Source organism: Piliocolobus tephrosceles, chromosome 5 (assembly GCF_002776525.5).
Source record: "Piliocolobus tephrosceles isolate RC106 chromosome 5, ASM277652v3, whole genome shotgun sequence".
Taxonomy (NCBI): domain Eukaryota; kingdom Metazoa; phylum Chordata; class Mammalia; order Primates; family Cercopithecidae; genus Piliocolobus; species Piliocolobus tephrosceles.
Window position 1 is genome coordinate 76855949 of NC_045438.1, and position 21805 is coordinate 76877753.

At 33.4% G+C, this 21805-nt stretch overlaps 1 protein-coding gene across 2 annotated transcripts in view; it reads right to left on the reverse strand.

Annotated features, from left to right (window-relative positions):
- Positions 1 to 2258: 2258 nt before the first annotated feature.
- MANEA (mannosidase endo-alpha) overlaps positions 2259 to 21805 on the reverse strand; it is a 30140-nt gene continuing 10593 nt past the window's right edge. For both annotated transcript variants that reach the window (XM_023205864.2, XM_023205865.2), the window contains exons 3-5: positions 12969 to 13078; positions 4254 to 4330; positions 2259 to 3309 (exon numbers count right to left, since the gene is read on the reverse strand). In XM_023205864.2, coding sequence (XP_023061632.2) covers positions 2652 to 3309; positions 4254 to 4330; positions 12969 to 13078 — 845 coding nt within the window. In that variant the 3' untranslated portion in view covers positions 2259 to 2651. The remainder of the gene's footprint in view (positions 3310 to 4253; positions 4331 to 12968; positions 13079 to 21805) is intronic.

The window sequence follows — 21805 nt, forward strand, 5'->3', positions numbered from 1 at the left end:
GGGGTAACTGGAACCAATCCCCCACAGACACTGAGGGATGACTGTAATTATTTTATTAAAAAGGGAGAAAAAAACAGATATTAATATAAACTAGTAATTATGAGATCAGATGCCATTCTTCCATTGAGAATAACTGTACAATGAAGACAGAATCTGCTTTATCCTACTCTGAAATCTGTTACTGCTGATTGGTTAGGGTAATGTGTTGAGGATCACAACAAAGCTCAGAGGTGAAGAATGCTGTGTGGATTCGCCATGTCTACAATGGGAAAAAGATAGAAAGTGGTGGTATCTGTGTTGAGAATATGCTGACCTTGTTTTTATAGACTTTCCCTTAATCTCACAACTATTTCCTAAAACTTACTTTTTTTTTTTTTTTTTTTTTTTTTTTTTTTTTTTTTTTTTTTTTTTTGAGACGGAGGACTCGCTCTGTCACCCAGGCTGGAGTGCAGTGGCCGGATCTCAGGTCACTGCAAGCTCCGCCTCCCGGGTTTACGCCATTCTCCTGCCTCAGACTCCTGAGTAGCTGGGACTACAGGCGCCCACCACTACTCCCAGCTAGTTTTTTGTATTTTTTAGTAGAGATGGGGTTTCACTGTGTTCGCCAGGATGGGCTCGATCTCCTGACCTCGTGATCCGCCCGTCTAGGCCTCCCAAAGTGCTGGGATTACAGGCTTGAGCCACCGCGACCGGCCCTAAAACTTACTTTCTGTCATGGTGGGCTCAAATACACAATGTACACAATGACAAAAACTCCGCTGTGGTAGATACTTCTCTAACAAAACTTTAATGAAATATGGTACATTATAGAAGAGTATTAGGTATGACATTTATAAATTACACCTAAAATAATATATTCAAGTTAAATGGATGTAAGAATAAAATCCACAGGTTGTATCTCTAAAGTATTACTATGTAAGTGCTTGGTTATATCAAAATATCAGTATAGTGATTTATTATTTTATTTTCCCCCAGAAAATGATTACTACTACTGTATTCATTTCCTAAGGCCTGATCATTCTCTGAGAAATGACAAATTTCAAAACTATAAATAAATTAAACAGTAATGTCTCTTTTCAATAACATAATTTGTGTCAAAACCATCGTTTAAATATAAAATAAATTTTGTCATCTGATGAGCTATTTTATAAAAAATTTAGTGCTAATTTATGTTTCTGAATGGATGTCTTTATACTCTGAAGATTTATAGGCATTATTTTTTAGTATTCTATTGCTTTTCTTAATGGAACACCTAAGAAATAACATTTATGTAACAGGATATATATATTTTTCACTATAGTTATACTTATAAACATTAACTATAAGAATAGAGTGCATTTTATTTAGTTTTTAAGCAGATTTAATTTTAGTATACAAGTGATCAATTTGTCACAATATGACAAGTTATTGATGGACAAGTATTTTAACCTATAGGTATAATAAAAGTCTAACATTTATTAAATGGGGATATTACTATATAAAAAATTGAAAGTATTAGTTTTTAAGTAAAATATTAGTTTCTTCATTATTATACAGTGTTGAACTTAATGTAAAGCTAAACTTCTGGACTTACCCTAGACATAAAATAATTTTCATTTCCATGTCTCTAGAATCTAAAATGGTAAGTAAATTTTCTCTATTACTTTTGGTCAAAATAACTTAAATTAAAAGACTATCTAATGACAGTAATAACATTTTTCTTTCCTAAAAAAGTATTTGGTCTCTGATTTAAAGATAAGAATAATATAATAGTAACGACTTAAAGATTGACCAGATATACTAAAAATATTTGAGCATCATATCTACATAATAATTGTGAAACAACTGTTTTCCTAATAACTGAGAAGCAATCATTAACTTTTTCATAAAAGGACTTTCCATAGCTTCTAAAATACGGAATTCAGCACTGTAAAGCAGAAACACTAAACATGCCAAAACACCTAGCATGGTATAGGTAACCACAAATCTGCAAATGACACACTGTGCTGTAGATAGCAGGCCTTCCTAACACAATTTGGTCATGGTAAGGTTTAATTTATGTAATTAAATAAAAAAAAAAAGACTATTAATTTAAAGCCATTTCGGGTTCACGTTCACAGCAAAATTGAGAGGAAGGTACAGTGATTTTCTTAAGAATTTCCTAGTTATTGAAGAGTTATCCAGAGTCTAAATACTAAAACAATAAAGTTGATTAAATTATTTTAAAAATATGACATAAAACATGTACATTATCTTTCAGGGTTTTTTTTTCTTTGATGATAGATATCCCAAATATACACACAACCCTATTTCTTTGGGTCTAGGATGTCAGTATAATTTAACTGTGTGCTAAGTGCTTTAGGTAACACAAGCATTTATCTATCGTAAAATGAAAATTCAATTGCCATCAAATCAGAATTTTGATTTCAGTCAGAAATGCAGTAAATTATGCCATAAGGAATATATTTGTATACATTTTGTCTCAGATATTTTCTCATGTGGTATTGTGAAGGGTAACAATTATAATATTATCTGTAAGAATTTTTAAAATGTATTTTTAAATATAACTACTAGCATATACTGGTTTTGACAGTTTTCTTTCCATAACGCAAAACGAAAGCTATTTTTAAAAATTAGGTGATTTTTATAACTATTAAACTTTAATTAATGCATTAAGAAACAGGCAGCTGGTGATCTAATGTATAAGTTGTTCTTTCCTTTCTGTATTTTTCAGACCACTTGCGAGTCAGTTCTAGGTAAAGACCTGGTTTATGAGGACGGTAATCTAGGTACACTGTATTACTGGTTCTTTTGGGAACAGCTTTTTCAATCTGAGTTCCTTCATGCCACTCATTAAAAGAGGTGATAGAAATTAAGCTGGGGTGTGTCTGAAGTGCGGCACTCAGAGCAATTTCATAATACTTCCCATTGATCCGGTTCCGAGTGTTTTGCGTGTTCCATGGACGGATGCTGGTATCTATGTATCCTGGGCCCACACTTGGGATAAATATTAAGTTGTATTTATCACAAAATACTTTTAGGCTAGCCCAATTCTGATGTGATGAGCCATAAGTAAAGCCATTTGTGGCAAAATATGTGTAAATTCCATCAAAACCACTTTGAAGAATATCATACTTATGTTTTTCTTCAACTAGAAGGGCAATAAACAATCCATCATAAGGAGAATTGCGAATACTCCGAGACCCTGAGGTGGTTAACAGATTGGCCCATTTTTCAGGTTTGGTAATATAGGAATCATAGACATAAAACATAGGAAGAGCATTGCCGGTCTTCGTCTTGTACCTGTAAAAGGCTGGATGATTTCCATATCTAGAAAATAAGCATATATAAAAGCGAAATGAATATTCACAACAAATTTGCTACAGATAAAAACTGTTTATGTACTGAAAATGAAGGAATCAGTGCAGTTTGAACATATTACTTTTGGTCAAAGTAACTTAAAATATTAAAAGACAATCTAATGACAGTAATAACATTTTTCTTTCCTAAAAAATATTTGGTCTCTGATTTAAAGATAAGAATAATATAATTGTAACAACTTAAATATCTTAGGGGAATCAGTTGTGTAAATGTAGTAATTAAAAATGCATTTTTAATTTTACACATTAGAAAATGAGATACTGGATACATTACCAAACAAGTGATTAACTATCTCATACTGAGGTTGACAAATGATGACTAATGCCATAAAAAGCCTATGATTCTCTATATTAATACATAAACTGCTTTTTTATCTATCATTAATATATGTTCTACTGTTGCTGACAAGTTTCTTTGTAAGACTATGGCACCTGTCAGACTATTATCAGTAAAATTCTTTGAAAAAATGAAAACTGCATTAATAAATTCTTTTTGATCAGGCTAGATATAAATGACAGTATCAGCTCTGGGTCTACTGCGTTAAAAGAAATACTTCACTTTTAATAATCTGAACCTTCTTTTTAAAAAGATAAAGCTATATTCCGAAAGTTTAGAAAACAATGTCAATTTAAAATATCAAAATTACAGAAATCATAAATAGCCTACAAACCTGTAACACAGTAAAAACAGCAATCTGCCAAAAAGAAAATGAATTGTAAGGAACTTCAGCAATGTTCCTTTAATAAAATTAAATAACAATTTAATTTTATTTTATTAAAAAATGGAATAATCATAAATCATTCAAATCTCAAATATAGTTTAATGTACTATTCTTAAAACAGTAATTACCACTGGATAATATAACAATATTTATAAATACTGAAGAAACTCACTTGTCTATAATATACTTGACATTTTGGTACATGTTTTGATCATCTCGATTGCTATATGGTTCTATGTGAAAAGTAACCTGAAACAAACAAACAAATCAGTTATGGGATAAATTATCTATAATGTAAAACTGAAGTATATTTCATATATTTAATAAAGTAACCGATTAAATCACCTTAATTTAAGATGAATATTTATCAAACACAGAAACTACCAGAGAATTTTTAGCAATAAAGTTTACTGCTAAATAACATGCTAAACATTTTATACTTATTATCTTGGTTAATCTTCACAACTCCCTAAGGTATTTGTTTTCTTAGTAAGGTAATCAAAGATAGACAGAACCTTAAGAAATGTTCAGTAAGTTGGAGCAACTTACCTCACCCAGTTTGTTGGAGGTAATACTGATGATCTGAATTCCGAGTTCGAATGCTTAACCACTATGCAATGCTTCTTTTTATGTTTACTCCTTATAAAAATATGTTTCTTACATATTTTTCCCATATAAGATATATAGGAAATACTCTATATTCAGATATATGTTTCTTTTAGGAAAACGACCAAAATAATATGGTCCAGAAAAATCTGGATTTTTTACAGGCATGTGACCATTAAGTTTAAATTTAAATGGAAGTCATTAGCAAAATACATATAAATTCTTCCATATCATTAAAACAGCATTTTACGAAATAATATACATTTACTTTATTAAAGAATTTATAATGAAATCGCTTAAAAATAATATCCACTAGTGTCATAAAAGAAAAATAATTTTCATAATGCCTAAATATTTATGGTTTAGATATCCCATACACACACACACACACACACACACACATATATACACATGTGGGGAAAAGAAATAAAGATCAGACTTATACTGTGTCTATATAGAAAGAAGTTGACATAAGAGACTCCATTTTCTTGTATATTTGAGATGCTGTTAATCTGTGACCCTACCCAAAACCTTGTCCTTGCAAGAGACATGTGCCTGGTGACTCAAGGTTTAAAGGATTTTGGGCTGTGCAGGGTGTGCTTTGTTAAACAAGTGCCTGAAGGCAGTATGCTGGTTAAAAGTCATCACCATTCTCTTAATCTCAAGTACCCAGGGACACGTACACTGCCAAAGGTCGCAGGGACCTCTGCCTAGGAAAGCTACGTATTGTCCAAGGTTTCCCCACATGTGATAGTCTGAAATATGGCCTCGTGGGATGGGAAAGACCTGATTGTCCCCCAGTCTGACACCCGTGAAGGGTCTATGCTGAGGAAGACCAATACAAGAGGAAAGAAGGCCTCTTGGCAGTTGTTGGCGGTTAAGATAGAGAAAAGCATCTGTCTCCTGCCCGTCTCTGGGCAATCATCTCGGTGTAAAACCGGATCTTATGTTCTGTTTACTGAAAAAGGAGAAAACCACCTTAGGGCGAAAGGTGGGACTTGCTAGCACAATGCTGCTCTTTATGCACTAAAAAGGTTTATGAAGATGTTTGCATATGCCTATCAAGGCACAGCACTTTTCCTTAAACTTATTCATGTCACAGAGATCTTTATTCATGTCTTACTGCTGACCTTCTCCCTACCATGATCCTATTATCCTGCCACTTCCCTTTTTTCTAAGATGGTAAAGATAATGATCAATAAATACTAAGGGAACTGAGACACCGGTGCCGGCATGGGTCCTTGGTATGCTGAGCGCCGGTCCCCTGGGCCCACTTTTTCTTTCTCTATACTTTGTCTCTGTGCCTCTGTGCCTCATTTCTTTTCTCAAGTCTCTCATTCCACCTAATGAGAAACGCCCACAGGTGTGGAGGGGCAGGCCACCCCTTCATACACACACACACATTATATATATGTAAACATATAGAGAGCAGTAATTACATTTTTTTTTTTTTTTTTTTTTGAGATGGAGTCTCACTCTGTGGCCCAGGCTGGAGTGCAGGGGCGCGATCTCGGCTCACTGCAAGCTCCGCCTCCCAGGTTCACGCCATTCTCCTGCCTCTGCCTCAGCCTCCCCAGTAGCTGGGACTACAGGCGCCCCACCACCACGTCTGGCTAATTTTTTGTATTTTTAGTAGAGACGGGTTTCACTGTGTTAGCCAGGATGGTCTCCATCTCCTGACCTTGTGATCCGCCCTCCTTGGCCTCCCAAAGTGCTGGGAATACAGGCATCAGCCACTGCGCCCGGCCAAGTATTTTTTTAAAATACTGTGCACAGACTAAAATTAATTAAGGTTGGCTATACATAAATCAAGACAAACAAATTATGGCTAGTAAAACCATTCTGTATACCACTTCTAACTAGTAAGGTAAAAAATACAGAAGATACTTCTCTTAGACGACAGTCTATTTCAGATTCATAAAACAAAGAATGAGGATTTTCACTTTTATTCCTAGTTTTACTGACTTACCAACATCAATTAAAAATCTTTATGGTAGTCTAATAAATTTAGTGATATTGTTTTAATTTCAGGTTTCAGGCTCTATGAGGTATTTACGGAACTAGAGACTTCTACTGCAATATGAAACTCCTCTGTTTTCAATTACCCAATTAAAGCAAAATATATTTTACATTAATCAATGCTACTTGTTTTCACATAATCAATTTTTTTTTTTTTTTGAGACGGCGTCTCGCTCTATCACCCAGGCTGGAGTGCAGTGGCCGGATCTCAGCTCACTGCAAGCTCCGCCTCTCGGGTTCACAACATTCTCCTGCCTCAGCCTCCCGAGCAGCTGGGACTACAGGCGCCCACCACCACGCCTGGCTAGTTTTTTGTATTTTTTAGTAGAGACGGGGTTTCACCATGTTAGCCAGGATGGTCTCGATCTCCTGACCTCGTGATCCGCCCGTCTCGGCCTCCCAAAGTGCTGGGATTACAGGCTTGAGCCACCGCGCCCGGCCCACATAATCAATTTTAAAGTTAAATAATATTTAATAAAAATATAATTTTCTACTTTAAATGAATTACAGTAATATTACAAAAATAAGTTTTTGTCATAAAAAACTTAGTCAAATTCATTTTTGCACCTTATTGTTAGTATTGCCGGGGTAGTAACTGCTAGGGCAGTTAGATTTCTCAATAACTTTGGTATTTGCTTTTTAAATTCAGTTGAAAGCAAATTACCAAGTGTATAGATAGGTATTACTATTATATAATGTTTCCTTGGGTAATTCTTCCTTCAGATACATCACTGTGTTTTCTAAATTCCCATGTTATACATAAAGGACACCATATTTAAGCAATATCTAACTTGAAATACCCCATATCAAAATGAATTTGCTTTTACAGTTGCAAACAATAGCATGCTATTTTTGAAAAGCACAGATCAATATATTTACAGTAAATGCAAAAAGCTATTATTGATAAATATAAAACATTTAAAATTTTCCCTCATGTATTTCTAACTTCTTAATTATAATAAAATTACTTTGCAATTTTAATTAATGATGTGATCTAGTCTCCATCTCTCTATTCCATTTGGAAAAATCGATTAGTTCAATTTTAAAATAATAGAATTCTATATATAAAATGAAGTGTCTATCTTTAGAGAATAAGAATATAAACATTCCCTCATTTCATGTTTTTCATTTTGACCTTTCCTGTCTCTTCCCTACCCTGCATTTTAATAACTTTAATAAATTTTAATAAAATGAACTTTCTTAAATGAAAATCTGATCTCCTTCTCCAACTCCATTCCCTTCTCCAACTCCATTCCCTACCTTCACCCCTGCACACTCCCCTATCCCCTGCCATAACAAAAATGAGGTAGGTCTTCCTACTCCTAGGTGGTGCCATAATACCTCATACTTTCCTCTTCCTGAAATTTACTTGTCTTTGTGTCTGACCTCCAGTAGATTACAAGGCATTTTAGGGACAGAGATAATACTTTATCCTTCTTCGTAATATTGTCAGCATCTGGGACTGCATCTGACACGTAGCAGGCACTAAATGAATGAATGCATGCATAAATAAATGGACTAATGATTTGCATGCAAAAACGAACAGTTAAACTCTTAAGTCTACCATTTATACTGAATTTAGGTAAGATTCCCAAAGTTTTTGCCACGAATTCACAATATTCATTTAACAAGGAAAACAAAAAACGAGAGGCCATGACTAATATAACATGTTTCAAATGTCGGTGAAAATCATTTAAAAAAGAATCACAGACATACTTATATGCATGTATCACATGGTCGAAATCGGCATAAGCCTGAAAAGCAGATAAAATGACTCTAGAGCCATATGCAAAGAAATAATGGATGTTGATAAACCTAGTATAAGAAATGTGATTTCTGCATAAAGTAGAAAGAAAATACGCTACTTTAAAATAACATACTAAATTTATTAAAATGCAGGAAGATCACCAGGGCTGAGTTCGTTCTTTCCCCTATAATCCTGAGCAAGAAAATCACTGAATCTGCCCAATTTTTCTTTACTTAGATGAATGATTTAATTCAGTCAAGTTTTGATTAAATAATGCCACGTAACAACCCCACAATCTCAGTGGCTCTAAAAGACAAACATTTGCTTTTCGAACATAAAATCTATGAATTGGCTTATGATGGCTCTGCTCCAGGCTGTGAATCAGCTCATGTGTCTGTCATTCTGAGCCCTAGACAGAAGGGGGCATGCTTTTCTCATAAAAGAGAATAGGAGTATAATCATGTAAGCGCATAGTATACCTTATCTTTTCTCACATCTCATCAGCCAAAGCAAGCCATAAGGCCAAACCCAACAACAGGGCAGGAAGTATACTTACTCTGCATGGAGGGGAAGGAAAACCAGAATATTTGCTAAACAATGACAGTATCTACCAAACATCTCTATCATGTCTCACTCAAAAAACTGTTCCATTGTTCTTAATGGTGCAGGATAGAGTGCATATAGAGGAAGGAAACCAGCCCTGATTTTTATACTCTCTGCAAAACCAGCCTACCAATGACGGTTATAAGTGCAACAGCCTTTGCTCTAGTAAACATGCAGACAAGTATACTTTAAAAGAACAGAAACTAAATCGCTTTGAAAAATCAAGATTTAAATTTTTCTTTTACTCATTTACACTTCCAAAAAAAAAAACCTAGTCACATTTGCTAAAGATAATGAAAACTAAATAAAGCGCCAATCATGTCCTTTTCTTGCATGTTTGTTTATAATTTAAAAGGCACTTACTTAAATTAACTCTTGGTTGAAGTTAACAAATCAAAATTACAATTACAAAATATTTAATGACTAATATTTGTAAAAACATTATATAATCAAGATGAACAAAAGCTTAACTGTGAGAAGAATTCATTCCCTAAAAATTCTCCATCCCTAAACAAAAAAGAATAAAAATAAAAATTATTTTTACCTCAAAAAGTAGAAAGAGTAAAAAAAAAACTAGAGAAAGGGACATCAATAAAAAAGGAGAATTAAAATATTAAAACCATTAGAATATTTTAAAAATAAAATTGATACATGGAAGGGTTTTTGGGGGTGGGGGGTAAGCTAATTAATATTAATCAAAATGGTGGAAAAAGGGCACAGTATTACCATGCTTTGAAGAGTAGCAAGAAAAAAGAGATGTTGCTAATGAACACATTTTACACTTGAAGTTTTAGACGTGGTCAGTTATGTGCACTGGAGGCTACAATTTGTCAGCACACAATCTACAACATCATTAATCTTTTCCAATCGGATTGCCTTAGCACATTAAATAATTCTAGTAAGGTATTGTCATTCATTAAACATTAAAATTTCCTTATATTAGCAAGAAAAGGGAAAGTTTTCCATTCTTTAAAAAAACAGGATTTACTGCATTTTGTTGAATTGGGAAAAATGTCCGTTCCACAACAACAGAAATCATAAACACATCTAATAAATAAAACTTTCTTATGGTTTCATTGTCTTTGTACAAATGAAGGGGATAAGCCAAGAAGATCAAGGAACTAATATAAGATTCCAGAGCTACTCAGTTGGAACAAGCTCCAGCCTCATGATTCCAGGTCTATTCTTTGTCTATACATAGTTCCTCACCAGACACGAGGCCAAGAAACTGTTCTGAAAATTTTGGAAAACATCAGTCTATCACGTTCCAAGTTTTTCTGATCATTAGATATAAAATCTGTAGCACAGAGAGATCAACTATGTTGGCAACATTAAATAGGCAATCAATGGTCGAGCTCTTTGCTACACTCTCCTTCTCTACACTGACACTTTAAACAGGAGAAAAAGCTAACCAATCTTCATATATCGTAACAATTTCATTTTCTCTTTAAAAACTTCCTGAAAGTACTAAAATAGCCAGTTTCTTGAGCTCCCATATTCCAGGATTTTGGCAGGGTCGGGCCAGAGGAGCAGCTCTTGGACTTGTTTTGTGGAAGATAAATCAATCACTTACCCAACCTCCGCCTGGGTGCCAGAACCTGGAGGCTTGCCTATTTGCAGATTTCAAATGCCAATAAGAACTCACTGAAAGGCACCAAGGGACACGGCAGGTGACAGCTCTTGCTAGACAGCTAATTTGAGAGATGCTGTCTTAACAGTTTCAGGATAGTAAATTAGAAGCAGCAGCTTTAATGGACAGGAATAAAAAAAATGCTTGCCTATTTAGCTCTTTCTCGCTCCCTAGAGTTCCACTTCTATTCTCCAATAACTACTCAATCTCTAGGCTGCGAAAGGAAAATTAAGACAAAATTAATGTTTCATATTTTTATTTGAAATGAAATATTTCAACAGTGGTCCCTAACATATCTTACAGGGCTCAATTACCACTAATGGACAAACCAGATTGTCTTCCATTAGAATATAATTGCAAGAAGTTACAGAGCAAATAAAACTGTTCAGCAAATTTTAAGAGTGGTTGCAATCTGAAACTCAGGGTAATGGTAAGTGGTCTCTAGTTAAAAGACCCTAAATCCTTTTTTTGAGATAGACTCTCACACTGCCGTGCAGGCTGGAGTGCAGTGGCACAAATCTCAGCTCTCTGCAATCTCTGCCTCCTAGGTTCAAGCAATTCTCGTGCCTCAGCCTCCTGAGTAGTAGCTGGGACTACAGGTGTGCACTACTATGCCCAGCTACTTTGTATTTTAGTAGAGATGGGGTTTCAACATGTTGGCCAGGCTGGTCTTGAACTCCTGGCATCAAGAGATCTGCCCACCTTGGCATCCCAAAGTGCTGTGATTACAGGCTTGAGCCACTGTGCTCAACCTGACATTTTCATTAAGATTTGCAAACACAATACATTGAACAAGAAGGAAAAACTCTAAGAAACATGAGCAAGCAGAGAATAAGAGTTACCTGATATGAAACAAAAATGTCCAAGGACACAGAACAGAGAAGATAATACCAAAAATAAAAAAATAAAGCAGTTTCCTGAGGGCAAGATCATGAATAAATATTCTTTTTATAACTGATTTTTAATGATTTTTTGAATTACATACTAGATTTCTATATTAAGTATCAAGACTCTGTATCCATCTCTTTCTCCAAATTGAGGCTAATGTTATATTCTTTAATTTCTATCAATTTATAGTATATATTGTTATCTGAGAAGATAAATTTTTCCCCTCATTAAAAACTTTAAGTCTTACTTGATTCCAACATATTTATAAACTTTGAAATTAGTTTGTTAAATTCTGTGTTTAAAATCTCATCAGAATTTCCAATTGGGATTGCATGAAGTTTACAAAAGTTATTAAAAGAAAGAAAAATGTGAGAATGGTTATTTCTGCAGTTTGAATATTCTCATCAAAGTCATGGGAAGTCATTTATGCAGGTCTTCCATATCTTTTGATAAAATGCTAAAGATTTATTTGCATATATATTTGATGTTATTTTCAATGCACACTTTCCCTCTACTTTGTTCTGTAATAGAGGAATCTTACTGAAATGTACCTGTTTTCATTCCACGTACCTTACCGAATTCATTATTTTTCATAGTTTTTAGACAGTTTTCAGGAGTTTGGTAAGTATTTGTCATTTGCAAAGAAAAAAACCATATTTTATTTAGAACTATTTCTTCTTTTTGCATTTTTTAGTCGAACTGCTTGTTTAGAGTCTCCGTAACAGCACTAAATAATATTGTAATCTTGTACTGATCTTGGTTGAGCATGACACTACTTTTTCTCCATCAGATACAGTGTTTAAAATAAGCCACTAAGAGACACCCGTTATCAAGCTAAAGAACTTTGGTTACTAAGGACTTTATTAACATGAATTTTTCTTTCCTAAAATTTTCAGTATCTGTTAAGATAACCATATTTTACCTTCTTTAAATAATTTAAATAAGCACTAAGTTTTTTACTTAATGCTTACTCTGTGCCAGACAGGAATCTATGTTTTACATGAATTATTTCATATAATCTTTATAACCATTCTGTATGTAAGGAAGGTTTTGTTGCTATTTCCATTTTAGAGATGAAGAAACTGAGACACAAGTCATATTATAAAGCTACAAAGTGGCTGAGCCAGGATTGAATGTAGGCCTGTTATAAATATATCAATATAAATATATATATACTATAAATAAATATAAAACATGATTAGAAACAGTAAAGAATCTCTAAAATATAATTTGGATAAGATTGAAATTCTTATTATTATATAGTTTCTTTATGAAATATAGTATTTAAGAGATTCTAAGTCATCATTTTTAATTAAAATGACTATTTCAAAAATTGTTATTACTGTCCTCCTGTCCAAAAGAATTAACTTATGTATAGCTTGAAAATAAAATACCTTCAGGTTATATTTATGAGCTTTATCCAAAATAGTGGGTACCAAGTTATCAGTAGGTTCTCCATTTTCATCATTTACATCAGGTGGGTACCAAGAGAGGGCTAGTACACCTAATAGAAAAGACCGAAAACAAAGGGAAAAGACAAGAACATGAATGCAGATATTCTTAAAAAGGCATAATAAGTACCAAATAGTTGACAATAAAAGAACATATTTACACGAGGTGGTTTTGTTAAGTTCCTTCAGAATACATATGGTTATTTGATCACTTTGTCAATATTTATGACCTCTTGATCAGGCATTAATATGCTTTTGTAAAAGTGAACAGACTTTACATTTTAGAGTTTTAGGTTTACATAAAAATAGCAAAGAAAGTATGGAGTTTTCATATACTCTTCCTCCTACCTGCCCCTACCCTCCACACAGTTTTTCCTATTATTAACATCTTTCATTGGTGTGGTACATTTGCTACAATTGATGACCCAATATTGAAAGATTTTCATTAACTGAAGTCCATAGTTTACATCAGTGTTCACATTTTGTGTTGTACAGTTCAACAGGTTTTGACAAATCTATTATACCATATGTTCTCCATTACAGTAGCTGACAAACTAGTTTTACCAGCTCCATAAACCTCCTGCGCTATACTGATTCATCCCTGTTCCCTCTCCCCCTCACCCCGGCAATAACTAAGCTTTTTGCTGCCTATAATTTTGCCTTTTCCAGAAGGACATATAGTTGGACTCAAAGTATGTAGCTTTTTAGAACTGGCTTCATTAATTTAGCAACTTGAATTTTTAGGTTCCTTCATATCTTTTCATAACTTCATAGCTCATTTCTTTTTACTGCTGCATAATAAGTCATTGTATGTATGTTTATATATTCACCTAATGAAGGACATCTTGGTTGTTTCCAATTTTTGGCAATTGTGAATAAAACTGCCATAAACATTTATATGCTGTTTTTATGTAGATCAATACCTTTTAACAGAAGATTCTAACATAGTAAAATAATTACTCTTCCTCTATGTAGTGCCTGCCTACTTATTTTTGAATTTATAAATTATGTGTTGGAAGCATAAATTACATGGAAATCACTAACCAGAGACAGAATACTTAAGATCAATTAATTCAAAGCCTCATTATATATACAAAGAAATGGACAGTCATCAGAAAGATGGCACAAATTTTTAGATAAATCAACAGACTCTTTAAGGCAGGGAAATAAATAACAATAGTACCAAAAGAGAAGCATGAGGAAGTTAAGAAATTGAAGGTAAGAAACTGCCAGAGAAATAAATTTTAAGACCTAAGTTTTGTGCTAGACATGCCATGTACAAATAAGTAAGTCCCATTAGGACAACAAAATCAAAGTTAATGGAAAAATAATCCTTATGTCCCCTATCCACTCTGAAAATAAGAATGGCAACTAGAACAAAAGATAGAAAAATAACCTGTAACATATGAGGCTTGAGGGAAACTGGCTAGCCAGAGGAAGGCATATCCTAAAGAGGAATGCTGGTGAGAAAAGTGTCTGGAGACAATTAATATAACATTTTATAAGCAATCACTTATAATCTTGTAAGATTACTAGCTCAGCTTGTAAGAAGAGTATCACCAGTGAAAATAAGAATGACAACAAAAGTTTTCTAAACATGGGACCTACCAAAAAATTATTTTATGCAAAAAATAAAAAACAAAATGAGAAAAAAATAAACATTAAACAACAGAAAGATTATGCCATGAATCTGAAAATTATAAGCAAAGCATTCTTCCATAAAAGTAAAAACAAAACAAGATTCCTGAGTGGACTAGTTTAAAATAACAGTTGGTCTAATAGTAGACCAAGCACTCTCCATGAAAATAACCATTATTATTATATAAAACATGGGGAGAAAATGTCTTAGAGTCAAAGAGCTGAAGAGAGTAAGAAATTTCCTGGCCAAATTGAAGGGAAAATGTGAAACCAGAAAGATAAGTGAGCAGCGAGGTCTGTTTGCCCCAAGCAAAATTCGTAGAAGTAAACCAACTCTCAAAAACAGTGAATTAAACTGCAGGTTCACAGTGCTTGTACAGTCCTCTAGTTTTAGACCTAATTTAAGGTAACCCAGAAATGGTATTCTAAACAGTCACACCAGGCAGAAGCAAAAGAAAATCCTTTCTGGAGGAAGGCATCTTCTTTCTGGGCCTCAAATTATTTACAAAAAGTATTTTTTAAAGAACAATAAATAGTATATAATCAAAGATAATTAAGAACACAAAGAATAAAACACCATGCACAAGAATCAGCAGAAACAAGACAACAGCAACAACATGCAACAACTTCAAATATTGCCATTACACACACTTCTAAAAATTACCTTCATAGTTTAAGAGAGAAAAGATAAAAAGCACTTACCCTGAAAAATTGTGACTTTTGTCCTTTTCCTAATTCATCTACTACTCTTTGATTTCTTTTTGTGAGAGGCAGGGCAGTATAGCAGAATATGCATGGACTTTGAACATGTATTCAAGTATCTCACCACTTATCAGCTACAAGAACTAAGGGCAAGTTAACTTCTTGCTTCTGTGGCCTCACCATCAAAACACAGATAATTCTTACCTTTCAGGATATATTTTAAGTACACACATAGAATTCCATTAACTAGACTACAGTATTCGATAAATATTGGTTCCTTAAACTACAATGTTCTCTGTTTTTTCCCTCACATTTTTCCCTCCCTCTTCAACTATACCCCTCTCCTAGCACACACATACACATGTACACACACATGAGCTTTAGCAACTTTTTTTTTTTTTTTTTTTTTTTTGAGACGGAATCTTGCTCTATTGCCAGGCTGGAGTGCAGTGGCGCAATCTCAGCTCACTGAAACCTCCGCCTCCCAGGTTCAAGTGATTCTCCTGCCTCATTCTATCGATTACTGATAGAATCCCTCCTCTGGGATTACAGGTGCCCACTGCCACACAAGGCTAATTTTTGTATTTTTAGTAGAGATGGGGTTTCACCATGTTGGCCAGGATGGTCTCGATCTCCTGATCTCGTGATCCTCCCGCCTCAGCCTCCCAAAGTGTCGGGATTACAGGCGTGAGCCACTGCGCCCAGCCAATCTTATCCATTTTAAGACTATCATCTCCATTCCACCACTTCTTTACTCTCTTCCTCAAGCTTGATTACATTCTAGTCCTATGCTGTCCAAAATAATACCCATATCTACCATATAAATTAAAATTTAAAAGAATTAAGTTTTCTTGCACACTCAACTAGCTACATTTCAAGTGTTCAGTAGCCACATATGAGTATATATCCACTGTTTTAGGCAGCACAGATAGAGAACATTTTCATCATCACAGAAAATTCTACTGGACAGCACTGCCATATTATTCTGATTCTCCTAATTAACCACTCCATTCTTGGTCTAATAATTTCTCTTCCTCTTTTATCCTCTTTGTAAGTATACTCTATGGCTTTGGAGGAATGCTCTTTCTTCTTACAATGTTGTTATGTTTCAGCTTCTTTATTCCATCAATTATGACTTCCAGATATCTAACTCTATCCACAGTTCAATTAATCATTATACAGTGTCTTTTGGATTGTGACACTGAATAAATACTAGCCTGGGAACCACGCCAGTGATTGTCTGACTTCTGAGGAGTGTTGGGAATTTACAATGGCAGTGAATCCTTGATAGTAAACAGAGAAGTGTCTATAAAATAAGCCAACTGAGTATCACTTATAAGTAAAATCTACTACTCTGTATTTCTGTCATCCTAATTGCTTAGCAAACTCTAGGATGCTCTTTGAAGTCCATTCTTGAAATATGAGCAAACTAAATGCAAAAACTCATGTCATATTGCTTATGTCACCCTTCCATGTCACTTATTACTAGGACCTTCAATATAATTGATAGTTAATTTTTTTGTTGTTGTTAGTAAAGTGATGCACTGAAAACGGATAACAGTTAAGAATATAGAGTATAAAAATCAGACAGGCCTAGAAAATTGAGTCCTTATTCTGTTATTTGATGTGTACCTTTAGGTAAGTTATTTTACTTAAGTTTCCACATCTGTAAAACGGAGGATAAGGTCTGTTTTAAAAAGCACAAATGAGAGAATGCATTACGCACAGTAAAATACCTAAAAAGTGATTATAAATAACATTTAATAACAAGAAGATAGTATAATGATAGATAAATTTGGATACCTTGAGCCCCAGAAAACTTGTTATGTGTTCATAGGAAACTTAGAGCCTCTTTTGAACATCTCAAACATTCTTTCAAACTAAAGCTTTAAGAGAAAAAAACGCAAGCTCATTTCTAGACATAACACAATTTTCACTATCTTACTCAGGGTGACACACTTTTAACAAAATATTACAAGGTACAGAAAAAAAAACAAGAAAAACAATTCACTGCCAACAGACAAAGCAATCAGTAGAACCAGTCTCACATATGATGTTGGAATCATCATAGAATTTAAAATTACTGTAATGACTATCTTAAAAGATCTAATGGGAAAAGTAGCTAACACACAAGATCTGGCAAGAAATTTCAGCACAGACATGGGAACTGTAAGAACAAATAAAACAGAAATGCCAGGAATGAAAAACTATTTAAAAAGATGAATTAATGCCTTAATTTAATAGGCTCATTAACAGAGGTGAGAAGACAATCAGGAAACTTCAAGGCAAGTCAAAAGAAATTACCTTATCCAAATTACCATAATGAGAAAAAAGACTGGGGGAAAGAATAGAACAATGCATTTTACAGTTGTGAGATAAACATCAAAGTTCTAGTATACATGTAATTGGAAACCCAGAAGTAGGAAGTTTATTTGAAAAAATAACCAGGCTGGACATGGTGGCTCACGCCTATAATTCCAGAACTTTGGGAGGCAGTGGCAGGTGGATCACGAGGTCAGGAAATTGACACCATCCTGGCCAACATGGTGAAACCTTGTCTCTACTAAAAGTACAAAAATTAGCTACACCTGGTGGAGCGTGTCTGTAGTCCCAGCTTCTTGGGAGGGTGAGGCAGGAGAATTGCTTGAACTCAGGAGGCGGAGGTTGCAGTGACAGTGAACTGAGCGCCACTGCACTCCAGCCTGGGCGACAGGGTGGGAATGCGTCTCAAAAAATAGTAAGAATAATCACTAAGAATTTAGCAAAATTAATAAAAGACATAAAGCAACAGATTAAAAAATTCAGAGAACACCAAGAAGGATAAATACCAAAAAACAACAGGAGTAACAACTAACCATATCATGTTTAGACTGCTAAAAACCAAAATATAAAAAAGAAAAAAAAGAAAAAAATTAAATGCAGCCAGAAATCAACAACAAAACATATTCATCCATGAGGATATAAAAAGATTTTTTTAAATTACGGCAGGCTACCCATCAGAAACCATGAAAGAAGAAAAAGAAGAAAAAAAGAAATGGAGTAAATTTTCAAAATTCCAAAAGAAAACAATCCTCAAAAACCTGCCCATTGAGAATTGCACAGCTGATGAAACATCTTTCAAAATAAAGGCTACAAACAAAATTTGAAAGTATTCATTGCAAGGAGACCAGTAAAACAAGATAAAAGAAATTTTTAAGAGAGAAACAATATGATACTAGACATACACTTGGATCTACATTAAAATATGGATGGGGAACACTGGAAATGGAATAAATGTAAAAAAAACTTACTTTTAATAACTATGAAAAACAACTGATTATTGAAAAGAGTGATCAGCAAACTATGACCCATGAGCCAAACCTTGCCTTTTACAGGCCAATTCATCTATATATTGGTCTATCTATTGCTTATAACCATTTTCACACTATAAGGATAGAGTTGAGTGGTTGCAAAGAGAGAGAGTGAGGGACTCACAAAATCAAAAAAATATAGTAGGTAGTCCTTTACAGAAAATGCTTGCCAACTTCTGGTCTACAGCAACGATAGTAAAATATCATTTCTTATGTGATAGAATTATGACAATAGAAAAGTATGGGAGGGAAACATAGGGAATATCAGTAGCAAAGACCCTACATTACACATGAAGTATATATCATTTGCAAGTAGACTGTGATTATACAAAGATATATTTGGAAAATTGAGTTAATGACAAAAAAGAAAAAGTTATACATAAGTAAATACTGTAGACTAAATATAATCACAAAAATTGTTCAATTAATGGAAAAGAAAATCAAAAAGAAAAAAAGGAAACAAAGAATGAAACATGAAGCTGTTAACAAGACGGTAGATTTAATCAATCCAATCATATTAATATTAAGTACAAATAGTCTAATGACACCAATTTAAAAATATAATTTTCATGTTGTATTAAAAAAATGAGGACCCACCCATATGTGATGTACAAGAAAACCACTTTAAGTATAAAGACATAGACAAGTTAAAATAAAAGAATGGAAAAAGATGTACCCAGCAAACACTGATCAAGGAAAACTAAACAGTTATATTAATGTCAAAGTAGCCTTCAGAACAAATAATATTACCAGAAATAAATGGGCATATTACATAGTAAGAAAGTACTCAATTATCCAAAAATCATAACAATCCTAAATGTTTAATGCACCTAACAAAAGATCTCCACAACATATGAAGAAAAAACTGACAGATCTGAAGACAGAAATAGATATATTCACAAATTTGTTTGCACTCTTCAATATCCATTTACCAGTAATTAATAGAACAAGTAGAAAGAAAATCTTCAGGGATAGAGAAGATCTGAGTAATACTAGGAAGAACTTGAACCATCTCACACTTATACTTCATTCAACAACAGCAGAATACACATGCTTTTCCAGAGAAAATCAGTGAAACCAAAGGTTGGGCATTTATGGCAATATGAAAGCTTTGTGGAACATCACCACTCTACAGTTATAAATATAAACTTTAAACTTAATGTAAATAGGTATTATAAGAGGAAAATTTATGACATCATATTAGACGTTATTATGTACATTTAAACTTTATGCATCTAATTCATCTCATTGTGACTTCTACTTTTATGTACAAAATTTTTAAGGCAGGAGATGCAGAAATAAGAATTGTAACTTTACTAAAACAAGTATGTCATACTTTCAGGAAATATTCTTATGTTGAAATCCATCTAGTGTTTTTAAAGCAACAATGATGAAAACAAAGGAACACCTGGGGAATGTGACTTGCTCATCTTTATGTCCCTAGAATCTAGCACAAGCTTGGAACATCATGGAAAGTCAATAAATATTTAGTGCTAAACTGAAACAATGGGAAGATAATTTTAAAGTCATAGAGTATATTATGTTTTGCTAAATGTAGTAGTTCTCTATTTTGCCATAACAAATTCTCACAAATTCAGTTGCTTATAACAACGTAAATTTATTATCTTATAGCTCTGCATGTCAGGAGAGTTGACATGGGTCTTAATATGCCAAGATAAGACCAGGAATTAGACTGGATGACGTTCCTTTCTGGATGCTCTAGGAAAGAATCCCTTTCCTTGCCATTCAAGCTTGTAGAGGCTACCACATTCCTTGGCTCATGAACTTCTTGTTCCATCTTCAAAGATAGCAATAGGGGATCAAGTCTCTCAGTGCATCCCTCTGACTCTCTTTTCCCTCTTCTTCTTCTATTTATAAGGACTTATGTGACTAGATTAGCTGTACCCAAATAATGAAGGATAATGCCATCTCAACTTCAGATGATTAGCAACCTTTTGCACCTGCAACCCTAATTCCCTTTTGCCACATAAAATAATACATTCACAGATTGTGGGAATTAGGATGTGGACATCTTGGAGGCCATTTTCTGACACATCTACTAAGGTTTTAGTAAACTGTATAAAAATAAGAAGGCATTCATCTGGTACTTTTAGAGTTGTAATATAGCAATACAAGAGGATAATATCCATGATACGTAATATTTTACTTAAAAGACTTGAAAAGGATACAAATCTATCATAGGCTATTATAATATATCTAAAACATTATATAGAATAATTGGATTTTAAACATAATATTAATAGTTCATTTTAATTTTATCATTCCTTTCAATGAAGGGTTGAGCCATTAGGATTTATGCATACCACACTTCTAATTGTAAAAGCAGAAAATCAACTGACTTGTACTCTGCGATATAACAGTATAATTACTTCACACAGCAATTCAATTTAAGATAAAAAGAAGGCCATTTATATCAAAGGAAAAATATGAATGTTAAATATGTAGTCAAAGCACAGTCAACCATACAACAATTTAAATCGCCTTTATTTACTATCTTATTCAATTCCAAGAATGCCAGAGTCAGCATGCCAGCTCCATGGAGTAAAGTAGGGTTTTGAGTCAGTATTCCAATAGTCAAATTTTTCTGCCTGGTAACAATGAGTATAATTCAATATTTAACTCATTAAGAAATTATTTATTTATTTATTTACGAATTGATTATGTCACTTTTATTAAGTTTTTTTTTATTTTGTCTAGGAGAAAATCCATCAAAAAGCAAAATATTTACATCAGTAGTGAAGCTGTCAACATTTAAAATCGAAATGACTGTATGACTGTCAATGTTTAGAAATAATTAATGTTCATATACATGATACAATAGTAAAATACTATACAGGGAAAAAGGTCTTTATGAGATAGGCACAAAAATGTTAATTGGAACTTTTCTTCCTGATCACAAACTATACCAAACATAGTGTAACACATATATTATTTACATCTAAAATTTATATTTACTATATTATTTATATATGTTTATGTATTATAAATATGTATTAACATAATAGTTATATTTATAATGGAGGGGAAAAAACCCTCATTGTATACTATTCAAATTGCAAAGGAAAATTA